This window comes from Equus asinus, chromosome 20 (assembly GCF_041296235.1).
Source record: "Equus asinus isolate D_3611 breed Donkey chromosome 20, EquAss-T2T_v2, whole genome shotgun sequence".
Taxonomy (NCBI): Eukaryota; Metazoa; Chordata; class Mammalia; order Perissodactyla; family Equidae; genus Equus; species Equus asinus.
The window spans coordinates 54,985,416-54,998,715 of NC_091809.1; the positions used below are offsets into that span (position 1 = coordinate 54,985,416).

At 33.7% G+C, this 13,300-nt stretch overlaps 1 protein-coding gene across 1 annotated transcript in view; it reads right to left on the minus strand.

The window, feature by feature from the left end:
- Window positions 1-13,300, minus strand: part of ATM (ATM serine/threonine kinase) — a 115,994-nt gene that overhangs the window by 64,677 nt on the left and 38,017 nt on the right. Inside the window, exons 24-30 of the mRNA XM_070490340.1 lie at window positions 12,294-12,414; window positions 10,511-10,684; window positions 9,238-9,407; window positions 7,847-8,093; window positions 4,911-5,026; window positions 3,817-3,943; window positions 3,142-3,341 (exon numbers count right to left, since the gene is read on the minus strand). Coding sequence (XP_070346441.1) covers window positions 3,142-3,341; window positions 3,817-3,943; window positions 4,911-5,026; window positions 7,847-8,093; window positions 9,238-9,407; window positions 10,511-10,684; window positions 12,294-12,414 — 1,155 coding nt within the window. The remainder of the gene's footprint in view (window positions 1-3,141; window positions 3,342-3,816; window positions 3,944-4,910; window positions 5,027-7,846; window positions 8,094-9,237; window positions 9,408-10,510; window positions 10,685-12,293; window positions 12,415-13,300) is intronic.

Here is a 13,300-nt window from a genome sequence, read left to right on the forward strand (position 1 = left end):
CCTTTTTGCATAAATGGAAAAGTTGGTCATCAAATTCATACGTAATGGCAAGGGGCCCCAAATAGTCAAAATGATCTTGAAAAAGAACAACAAAAGTGGAGGACTCACACTTCCTAATTTCAAAATTTACTATAAAACTACAGTAATCTACACAGCATGGTAACTGGCATAAGGATAGACCAATGGAATAGAATTGAGAATTCAGAAATAAACCCATACATCAATGGCTAACTGATTTTCGACAAGGGTGCCAAGTACATTCAAAGAGGAAAGAATAGTATCTTTAACAAATGGTGCTAGAACAACTAGACTTCTACATGCAAAAGAATGAAGTTGAACCCTACCTCATAACACATATAAAAATTAAAATGGATAATGATCTAAATATAAGAGTAAAGCCATAAAACTCTTAGAATAAAACATAGGGGTAAATCTTCATGACCTTGGATTTGGTCAATGGATTCTTAAATATTACACCAAAAGTATGAGGAACAAAAGAAACAAACAGATAAATCAGACTTCATCAAAATTAAAATTTTTGTGTATCAAAAGACATTACTAGCAAAGTGAAAAGAAAATTTACAGGATAGGAGAAATTATTTGCAAATTATAATTGAAAGTTCGATATCCAGAATATATTTGCAACTCTTACATTAAGAATTCAATACCCAGAATATAAAAAAAAACTCCTACAAGTCAACAACAAAAAGAACCCAATAAAAAAAAAATTGGCAAAGGACCTGAACAGACATTTCTCCAAAGAAGATACACAAATGGTCAATAAGCACATGAAAAGATGTCCAACATCATTAGTCATTAGGGAAATGCAAAATCAAAACCACAGTGTGATACCACTTTACACCCACTACGATGGCTATAAAAAAAAAAAAGGAAAGTAAGAAGTGTAGGTAAGAATGTGGAGAAATTGGGACTCTTGTGAATTGCAGGGTGAAGGTAAAATAGTGCAGCTGCTGTGGAAAACGGTCTGGAGGTTCCTCAAAGAGCTAAATATAGAATTATTATATGACCCACCAATGTCACTCTTCAGTGTATATACCCAAAAGAACTGAAAATGGACACTCAGATACCCGTACACCAACGTGCATTGCAGTATTATCCACAAGAGCCAAAAGGTGGAAACAACTCAAGTGTTCATCAACAGAGGAATGGATACACGAAATGTGGTATATGTATATACAATGGAATGAACATTAGCCATAAAAAGGAAGGAAGCTCTGACACGTGCTGGATGAAACTTGCAGACATTACTCTAAGTGAAATAGCCAGATAGAAAAGGACAAATATTTTATGATTCTACTTACATAAAATATGTGGAATAGGCAAAGTTATAGAGACAAGAAGTAGATTAGAGGTTATCAGGGGCTGGTGGGAAGGGGGAATGTGAAGTTATTACTTAATACATACAAAGGTACTGTTTGAGGTAATAAAGTTTTAAAAGTAGACAGGGGTTATGGTTGCACAACACTGTGAATGTAATTAATGTCACTGACTTGGGCATTGAAAATGGTTAAAATGATAAATTTCACGTTATATATTTTACCATAATAAAAAAAAGATTAATGAATGAAAGACTGATTGACTATACATAATTTAAATAAAAATAAAAATTATATTAAAGCCAAAAAGAAAAATATCAGAAGACAAAACGAAAATATTCATGTTCTTTGAAGAACTTATATTTATTTGATAATAATGTTATCAAGTAATAAGAAAAGAAATAATAGAAATATCACTAGAATCAATGGAGAAGAACAGAGATGCTAGATTGAATATACAACCCAAAATCTATAGCAACTGTGATACTGTGATTTATAACAAGAAACATATTTAGTCTTCATCTCCCATTTCTGGCAGAGAGCTCCTAAAACTCTTGGAATTCCCTTAGATGAGAGAAATCAAGGTGTCTTTTGTTATGTTAATGTAGTGACTTTGGGAAAGCACCTACAAATGGGGTCTGGTTGCCAGGAGAACCAACCCTGTGATTAGAGAGTTGCAACCTCTTGGACCTCTGGGAAAGGGAGAGGGTTGGGAGGTTGAATCAATCACCAATGGCCAGTGATTTCACCAATCATGTCTATGTAATGAGGCCTCTAGGAAAACCAAAAGGACAGGATTCCTGGAGCTTCCGGGTTGGTGAACATGTGCAAATGTGGGGAGAGTGGAGCACCGGGAGAGGGCATGGAAGTTCTGTGCCCTTTCCCCATACCTTGCCATATGCTATGTTCAAATCTTCCATCTAGCTGTTCTTTTTTTTTAAAGATTGGCACCTGAGCTAACAACTGTTGCCAATATTCTTTTCTTTTTTCTGCCTTTTCTCCCCAAGTCCCCCCAGTACATAGTTGTATATTTCAGTTGTGGGTCATTCTAGTTGTGGCATGTGGGACACTGCCTCAGCATGGCCTGATGATCGGTGCCATGTCCGCACCCAGAATCCAAATCGGCAAAACCCTGGGCCGCTGAAGCAGAGTGCAAGAACTTAACCACTCGGCCACAGGGCCAGCCCCCATCTAGCTGTTCTTGAGTTATACCCTTTTATAATAAAGCAGTAATCTAGCGAATAAATGGGTTTCTTGAGTTCTGTGAGCCGTTCTAGCAAATTACTCAAACCCAAGAAAGGGGATCAATCTCCAGTTGTCGGAAGTACAGGTGATAACCCGGGCTTGTGACTGGTATTCGAAGTTGGGGGGCAGTCTTCTAAGAGTGAGTCTTTCACCTGTGGGATCTACATCACCTCTGGGTAGACTGTGTCAGAACTGAGTTGAATTGTAGGACACCAGCTAGTGTCTAGAGAATTTCCTGGATGTATGTGGGGAACAGTTCCCTTCCCCCACACTGGAATTGGTGAACAAAACTAATATAGTAATTTATATATTTCAGGCCACCTAAAATTAGAATATTTATTTTAAAATGTTGAAGACATTAAATGCTGAAGTACTTAAAATTTCTAGAGCTGGAGAAGTAGTAACGCAATTTTCAAAAAATAATAGGTAGATATCACATATATCAAAAAGCAAAATTCAGAAAACAATACTCTGGCTTCCAGCTCTTAGAAGCATATACATTTCCAATTAAGATAGGGTAGAAAAACTACTTATATATTGGTCTAAATACAATATTTACCTTTTGTTGATATAGTGAATCAAAGTATAAATAACATCTCGAAGAACAAAGGCCCAAGCTCCTCCTAAGCCACTTTTTATATCTTTCAGTAATAAGCTAACAAACAGGTGATATATTTTAAGAATTCTGTGCTTTTTATAAATATTATTTGTCTCAGCTGCTTGCACACATATGGCTAGAAGAATTTTCTGATAGGAATCCTAGAAAATAGATATACATTTAGTAAAAACTTGTCTAATCACATATACTCAGTTATAATACATACACATTTTACATTCAAAATAACTAAATTACAGAATTTAGTTTTGGGTTTGATATCGAATGCAAATATTACATTAAGAAAATTACTATCTTAAACTTAAAAAACTATTATGAATTTATTTAGTTTTCAGAGAGTAAACTATAACTAAATAGCATATTCTTCAAATATATATATATTCCCTGAGCCAATATTTGACTAAGGTATCACAAAATTCAGACCTCATAGTAACATATTTCAATTAACACTGACAAGTAAAATACCAAGATATCAACTGATAAATGAGTGCTTCTTCTTAATTTATTCAGATGAATTTTCCATTTGTTTACTTTTTTCTCTTTAAGATGTACTTACACAGATTTTCTAGCTGAAAAAGAAGGAATTCTCCAGTTATTATACCAATAATGTATACTTACAGGGCTTTTGGAAAGAATTTCTACAATGCTTTTAAGCTTGGTTTTATGGCAACTGCTGATATAGGCAAATGTTGCTTTAATCACATGTGACGGAAAATGAGGTGGATTAGGAGCAGGATCCAAATCCCTAAGAGTTATAGGAAAAATGCAGTCATCATTTTCAGAACAAATTTATCAAGAAAAAAGATTTTGTTGATAGACTAGTGAACTTCCAAAAGGAAAATTTAGATTACAATAATCCCAAATTTTAAAATTATTTTTCTACTAAAAAACTAGACTTCTAATAAAATCACAAATGACATATCAGTCCATATGGATCAATCAGAATATTTAAATATCTTTACCCTCTATGACTTAATCAATTTTAAATGATGTGCTTAAGAAATCTTTTATGAAGCTAATGGCAATTCCACAAATGAGCCTCAGTATCACTTCACTTCAGGTCTGAATTACAGCTCTATGCTAGTACTGTGAATGCAATAATATTTTAAGACATAGCAATCAAACCTATTCACATCAAATGAAATGGTAATGTAAAAGCACTTTGGTAGATATTATTACTATTTTATATGCCTAGCATTGTAGGGCAGATAAAAATAGTAAAAAGTGCTTTCAGGTAGTTTACAATTAAACTGGGAAAACAACTAACATTCATATACAACTAAGTGGGTTTCATATCCAAATTAAATTCTAGTACAGTAAGATTCTGATAGCTAACGAGCATGATAAAGAAAACGTGATTTAGAAAGGCAAGTCACAGGTAAAGAGAAGAGAACAAGGAATAATGTGTCAAGAAGAAGAAAATTGCAAGAGACAACAAATAGCACAATGCTCAAATACTACAGAAAGATTGAGAAGAGAAAGGTCATTGGATTTGCAAACAAGGTGGTCAGCTAGAAAGAGTAATTACTATGGAGAGGCTACAGTAGAAGCAGATAGATAATTTCTTCAATTCCAAGGTAGTTATTTTTAAAGAAACAATTTAAAAGCAGAGTACATGCCTAAAACTGAAATAGACATTTGAAGGTCAACCAATAAATCTGCCAAAGAACTTCTGAAATGTAGCTAATGCTGTAAGTATAAAATACCCATACCCTGAAAAGTCACAGAGGTCAGTGCTTTGGCTGGTACCAGAAGTTGCTGGTTCATGTAAGGTCATCAATAACTCCACCACAATCTCTGGTAAATTACTCCTGAATAAATGATCAATCTGCAAAGGTACAAAATTACAATATATATTTAACTTTTTATGTTTGTGATCTTTAAGACAGCTCCAGGGGCTAATGTTACTGCCTCATTTCCAAAATTATTCAGTGACTATAGAAGGAAATAGATGACCAAAGATCTAAGACCTGCAAGACATACAGCTCACTTCACTTTTTTCCTGCTATGCAGACAACCTGCAGACTGAGAGGGAGGTCGGGAAATCAGACTAAATAAGACTCCCTTAATCCGACTCTTTAATTTTAAAGAATAATTTTAATTGACTAAGGCTTCAGGTCTAGCATGAAATTCCTCAAACTAATAAATTCCCTGCCAACCCAGTCCCCCACTGATATATATTGCTCCTCAATCTGCATTTTACTCTTGACTTATTTGGCAACTCTATTTGACTTATAAAACTTTACTAGTAAGAATTTCCACTGACTAGCAATAATCATCTTTGCTCCCTGAATGATTTCCCCCCAGATTTCTACTTGGCTGATATCCCAAATAGCTAAGCTAGCTGAAGCCCACATCTCCTGTCATTTACAGTAGACTAACATCCTCCCCAACAGGAGCAGACTCCTCATCAATCCACTTCCTGCTACAGATAGCCTCACAAAGGACATAAATTCTCTAAATATAAGGAATGCATCTGCTACATTATATCGCAACCACATGAATGAGAACCATGAAGTTTTAAAGGTGGATTTATTAGCTCTCCAAATAAGAAATTACAGGGCTCTAAACTAAAAGGCAAATGGCTGATTTACTTAATGCAGAGGGAGGTTTGGAAACACTTTCTAACAATGAAAATATTTTGGAATGTGACAAGAAAGAAACGTAATGGAAAGATCCTAGCCTTTCCCTCAGGCTTACACATCAGTTATCCAAGTCATTATTTCCAAGGTTTCAGCCTTTTAAAAAATCCAGCCTCATTTCAAAGTATATCTGAGATAAAGGACAAATTAGTCAAACTTGATTAATATCAGAGGAAAAATTAATGAATTTCCTTGCACATAAGATGATGACTATCTTCGCTAGTTTCACATGATTCTCTAATAACCAGATCTGTAAAGTTTAGCTAAGGTACATATAAACTGTTCAGATGTCTAGGTATAGCTAAACAATCTTATAATTGTAAATATTTTAGGCATTCAGCAACTGACAGTTTTAGAAGACTCAAAGACTGATAAAAGTTGTACTAACACTTATCAATAGAAAAAAAACTTTAGAAGATTGATTCAGAGAAAGCACATATTAGAGGAAAAAAATTAACTTATAATGACAACTTAATGCTGAATGAAATAGAAACTAATAAGAAATTAATTTATGTCTTTAACCAACAAACTAAGAAATCATTATTTAATTTTAGCCTCTTTCGATTCTGGAGACTGGTGTTTTAATGAGGATTTAATGTAATCACTTTTCCCATCTAGACTTACTTTGACTCTGAAAATTGTTATCTTTTGGTTTGAATACAGAAAAAAAGAACAGTAAGACAAGGCTTGCTCAGAAGTCTAAGCTGGGAGTTTGGGTGGGAGGGTAGAGGCAGTGTCTCTCTCATAAATTCCACAGCCTTTAGAGTGCCAACATTCCGTTCCAACTGCCTTCTGGGAAAGGAGCTCCTCTGTTCACCATTTGCCTCCAGACGGAAGACCTACAACAAGCGCTGACTGGCAATGGTCTATCTAAGCAACTAGAGACTTGCTGTTCCATTTCTTGGTTCAATATAGATGACTGGGCAACAAAAAAAGAGTCTCTTGAAGTTTATCCAATTGTAATTCTAATGTTAACCAAGCTTGGTTAGTCATCCCCTACTTACATTTAAAAAATTTTTTAAAAATTGGAGTGACCAACCCTCTCTGACCTTAAAAAGTTTATATATATGTGTTTTAATATAAGTCGCTTCAAATAATTTTGAATATATATAAATTACTATAAAACAAACAGGAGTTAGATCCATTTTTACTTGGCTCCATCTTTTATCAAATAATGAGTAATCAATATATACTAGGTGGCTGGGATACATCAGCAAAAAGAAAAGAAAAAAATCCTACTCTCACAGTACTTATAGTGGAGAAGACTGATAAAAGACAATGAACATAATTCATAAGTCAATTATATCATATGTTAGAAGGTAATCAGTGTCATGGAAAAAAGAAAGCAGGGTATGGGAACTTGGGATTGTACTTTTCCTTGAAAAGTGAAGGGCTTGATGAGATTGAAGAGGAAAGTAAGGAAGATTTTCTATACATTGTTGAGTATCGTTTGAATTTAACAACCAGCTTGCATTCATGTTTTACTGCCAATTAAAATAAATTTTAAAAAGGAAAAAGCAATAAAATTATTCCAAAGTTGAGGGGTTTTTTTAAAATTTCTGATTTTAAACATTTCATTTAAAAGTCAATCAAAAGGTTTGGGCTGGCCCCGTGGCCGAGTGGTTAAGTTCGCGCGCTCCGCTGCGGGCGGCCCAGTGTTTCGTTGGTTCGAATCCTGGGCGCGGACATGGCACTGCTCGTCAGACCACGCTGAGGCAGCGTCCCACATACCACAACTAGAAGAACCCACAACGAGAAATATACAACTATGTACTGGGGGGCTTTGGGGAGAAAAAAGGAAAAAATAAAATCTTTAAAAAAAAAAAAAGTCAATCAAAAGGCGAGAACACTGTATAACAACAAAAAAAAATTCATGGATTGTCTATGCTAAATAGTGATTACCATATACTAAATTTAACTGCATAAATAATGAATAACTTTAAAATTTTAAAGTCACATCTCAGATCAATTAAGGAATAAAAAGTAGGTAACAGCTGAAGCAATACCTGTTTTCCTAATACATTTTCATCTTTAAGCATGTCATAGACTTTGGTAGCAGTCTCTCTTTGCTGTGCCAATCCACTGTCTCCAGTATCCTCATAGGCAAAGTAAGGAAGAATATTTACAAGAATCTTTGGAAAGCAGTCTGTTAGAAGACTTTTCCAATCCTCTTGAATCTGATTAGCAATGGACTTCACCTCATCAAAATCACTTCTAATCACCAGATGTGGAATCAAAACTTTGTAACAAGATCTAAAAGTATAAAAATTTAAACAATACGTTAAACATAATTTTTCAAAGTAAAATTTTATAATATAGTTCTTAAAATAATAAAATGCTTTAATAAGCATTAGAGTATAACTTCATCTAGATCACTGAGCACTTTACACAATTTTATAAATGGAGAAATGAAGTTAAGTAAATTCTAAATAGTCACACTAAAAAATTAGAGATAACAGAATATACCAGTCTAATTCTGTGATCAGAAAACCATGGGAATTGAATTTATATTTATTTCTTCTGCATAATCACTTTATGCAAAATTAGTATAAAATGAAAATGTCAAGCAATTTATGAATTCAAAGAAATGTAAATATTGTTACTGCCGAAATGAATGAATAAGAACCACTAAACAATTATGAACTACCTTCCCATCATCCTGATTCCTAAACATTATTCTTTAGTTGTTCTAAACCTATTTTCAAAATTTTCTTCTCCAGAGTTAGAGTTAGCAAAAGTAATACTTTTACATTAAACTTTAAATCTAATAGAAATAGTAACTAAATGGCTATAGTCAAGCAACAGAAAAGAAAAACAAAGCAAAAATAATCACCCACTAGTTTTATCTTTGTCAAACATTAAAGCTGAAAGGGATCTTAACATCTCCTTGTGTAACTTCCTTACTTTACAGATTAAAAAACCAAGACCCAGGGGCCAGCCCAGTGGTGTAATGGTTAAGTTCGCATGCTCTGCTTCAGTGGCCCAGGGTCTGCGGGTTCGGATCCCACGTGCAGACCTACATACCACTCATCAAGCCATGCTGTGGTGGTGTCTCACAAAACAGAGGGAGGCTGGCATAGCTGTTAGCTCAGTGACAATCTTCCTCAAGCAAAAACAGGAAAATGGTCAACAGATATTACCTCAGAGCCAATCTTCCTCACCAAAAAACAAAAACAAAAAAAAAACAAGCCCTGAGGGTATTTACATGGCTTACCTAAATTCACATGGCTAGTTATTGGCACAGGTAGGACCAGATTCAATATACTTTCATCAAAACAAGCCTTCCTGCCTCTCATACTATACAGCCTCCCACCTGTGTGTGTGTGTGTGGGACTGCCAAACATTATTACCTTTTTTTAAATTAAATATATTTCACCTGTGCCATATGTAAACCTACCTATAGAAATCCTCAACATTTGCGTAGTTTAATAAGATAAAAGGAAAAGAAGATAAACTGTATTCATTATCTCGAAGATTTAGCCATTCCAAAATTAGATAATCCAAATGAGAAGCCATGAAGTCTTCTAAATTTCTATATCCAAAAGTTTCAGAAACTTTCTCTAAAACCTGTAAAAGTCAAAAAGAAGTCAATGCTTTAAGAAAACAACAAAATAATAAATCATTTAAATCCTTAATACATATTTACAGTATGACGTGGACGCATTCATTTAACTTTTCTATACCTTGATTTACTAATCTATGAGATGGGGATAACGAAAGTACCTACTTCAGCAAGACTAATTGAAAAAAATGTATTTACTACAATTATCACAGTGCCTGGAACAGAGGAAACCCTTAATAAATGTTAAATGAATAAAACCAGAAAAATATGTTATAATTTTCAACATCTGATTTTATTTCAAAGGAAGGTCTAACGTAAAATAAAATTCTCAGCCCTAAATTCAAATGAGAAAAACCTAAATGCTATATTCAACTTATACTAATAATTAGGTAGTGTAATAATCTACTTAAAAAAAAAGGAACTTTTTATTTTAATACTGAGAGGTAAAAGGTTAACTTGTCTAAGACTGATTACCCATAGGTTAGCTTTCTACTGTAAAGCTCCATGGAAACCATGCTGGTAGAATGATAAACGGTTTATCAGACCACTGATCTATCACTGGTTCATCATGTAAAAATCTACAATGGAAAGGCTTGGAAATTTCCAAATGATGAATGCTGAGGTGGTGGAATAGAGCAGAAGCGAACATTCTACAGCACTGTGCTGATGTAATTGCAAGGCTGGACCCTAGTCCTCCTTTCCTAACCATGCAACTTAAAAATATCACAGCTCTGAAGTTTGACTTCTGGACCTGCTAGATCCCAATGTCCCGTCCCAGAAGCCACCAGGCAAAATGCTTGCTACTGCTCTTTTCTCCATGTGTTTCCCTCAATAAATGCTATTCCAGAGAGTCTGGTCTGTATGCTAACAGGTCATTCACCCTTGTTAGTTCAATAAATGCCTTGTGAAATGCTCTTAAACTGAATGTAAAAAATGACACCGCGTACAAGTTATTTAAAGAGTTACTGCTTTCCAATATTCTAAACTTAAAAAATAAAACTGTCTCCAAGTCCCTAATAAGTGCCACTTTAAAAATCTAGCTTAAACTTTTTAAAATGTTTAAGTTACCCAAGGAAGATAATAATAAAAAATATTCATCTACACGTACCTTTTTAACAAGGTGAGGTTCTAATCCATCGTCTTTCACAGACTTGCATAGGGCAAACAAAGCCTGTTTTTCACAGACAGGGCTACAGCATAAAACCACAGCTATCATCATCAGTAAAACAGCTTTTCTATTATAAATATCATCCAAAAGTTCAGGGTTCTCAGCTCTCTGGGACTTCAAAATAATTTTAAAAACAATAATGTAATGTAAATATTTAAACATTACAAATAAACCAAGCAGGCTAAAATCAAAGTACACAGTGACAACACCTAAGCAGCCAGTGAACAGTTTTAAATCCTACAGTGATGGAGCTGACAGTAGAGATTTTCAGAAAATATCAAAGTTTCTAGAGTAGGAAAGACCGCTTTTGACAAGATCTTATGGAAAGAATTGCCAAACATTTCAGTGAAGTAGAAAGCACTTTAATAAAAAAAGAAACTAAGAAGGTGAGAGAGATTAAAAGCTTCTCTTCAACTACCATGTATACCTCCTGAGATGCTTATTTTATCATGATACCCTGATAGTTCTTTATACTTTTAAAAATATTGTCATATATATTATACAAAAAACACAATAAAATCATGCAACTAATTAGAATAAGTGCTTTTAGTTTAACAATCATTATAATATCCCAAGAGATGCATACATTTTTTGACTAGCTATACTTGACAGAAATTTCTCTTCGCATTTAGAAAACTCTGCTACTCACTGATCCTAGTTCTATTTTTTTGTACAAGAAAATGTCAGGACCTAATTCTGTTACTAAATGGTAATCATTGACATATTGAAAATAGCTATGAGGTTCCCACTAAGTCAACTCCTTCACTTAATCCTTATAAGAAATAGATCTACAGACTCTAACATCCTAGTTAAAAATCTACTTTTACTTGGAACCAAACTCAACATGCTAGCTTCCTCTAAAATGTATAGAAGACCCAAGTTCTTTTTATCAACTTGTTCTGACAGTATTCTTCTATTAATGACATCTAAGACAGAATTTGATTTTTTGATAACTACTACAATGCTGATTCATACTATGTTCTCAAAATGTAAAACTTCTTAGGTCTTTTTCCAAGTGAACTGCTGTCAGGTCAGTATTTTCCCTTTGCACATGACGAACTGATTTTAAAATGTATATTATCTCTACTAAATTTTTTATTATTTGCACTCACCTTTCCAATCTATTAAAATCCTTTTCTAAATTCACATTCTTTCATGCAACTGTCCTTTTCAATTTTGTGCTATCACGGATTACAAAGTGATTTGATTAACCACCTCATATACTTGTTACAAACAATCAAGGCACAAATAATTGAAAAAATAACTTCAAATACTAAGACAATTTTTGCCATTTTAAGAAAAAAATTCTCTAGAGAAATATGCAAATCACAAGGTTCAGTAACGAACACCAAGATGATTTGATCTTCCCTGTTAGAACATTTTCCTTAATCCATTTCTTCCTATTACCACTATTCCCTGAATTAGCTTTTAGTCAAATCTTTAAAAAAAAAAGTTTTTTAATTAAAAAAAGCCATTTATAGTCCCATAAAAACTCAGTAAATTTTTTTCCCACAAAAATTCTACATGTGAGTTGAACCAAAAGAAATTGCCATTATTTGACCAATTCTGACCATAAATAAGGCAATTTCAATCAATTCATACAGATGTTTTAGTCTAGCTTTATATTGTAAATGACAGGATACAACTGTCTCAGGCCAACCTTAGTAAAGTATATAAATAAAGAAAGCATGCAATAATAGCAAATAGGCATTAGTAAAATTACCATTTGTCTCATTCCTTCTTGAGCTTTCAAGTATGCATTTTCAAAAGCTGTTTGCTGAAGCTTCAAAGGAAGTGCTTTCAATAACCTGGAAGAACTTCCTTGTTCCATATCCTGGAATAATCTTTAAAAAAGAAAATTAAATAAAAGCAAACAGCGAAATAATTTTTTACCTTAAACTTTACTTTCCAAAGCATAGCACAGGACAAAAATAAATCACTCTATGAGACCTACTAACATACTAGGTCTTCCATTTAAAGAGGTTCAGATCAACTGCTTAATATTAGGGTCTTTACACATACTCCTTTTTTCTCCTAAAACTGAAAAGGTCTCAACAGATCTTTTAGCTTATTGCCCAAACCTGAATAACCCTGAACTCAAACTAGCCAGAAAAGAAAAACTGTCCTCTGGTCAAACACCAATTAGAAGAAGCCACAGACTCCTATGTCAACCTGTTCTATTATCAATCACCCTGAAAGTGGATAGCTTAATGTGTTGATGTCCCATTTAATTTTTTTTATGTGATGGCGAAGAGCTGATCAGTGCCTTTTGCATTATATCCTATCATATTTAAAGACAACAATTTAATCACTTTTTCCTTTGTGTTTTAGTAATCAAAACTTGAACATTTTTCCGTGTTATTCTGATTCCTCCAGTTTCTCTAACCTCTCTTAAAATAGCCCAGTATTAGATATCTAACAAATAAACAACCAAAAACAATAACAAATACAATGTTCATGCCATTCTTGAATTTATACATTTTTGAATCTTAAGAGATTTTTCAATGCCACCACTACACTGCTTTATTACATTCAACTTAGGGTCCTCAAAAACCCCAGATCTTTAACTTCAGTATATATCTGCTATCTTGTAAGGACCTGAAGTAAAGCACACGTTCATTAGCAATCCTTACAATGCACTATGGTCTTACTGAAAAAAGGCTCAAACCTAAGGAGTTAAGACACAAATTCTGATTTACAGAATTTATATCCTAGCTTATATCCTAGGTA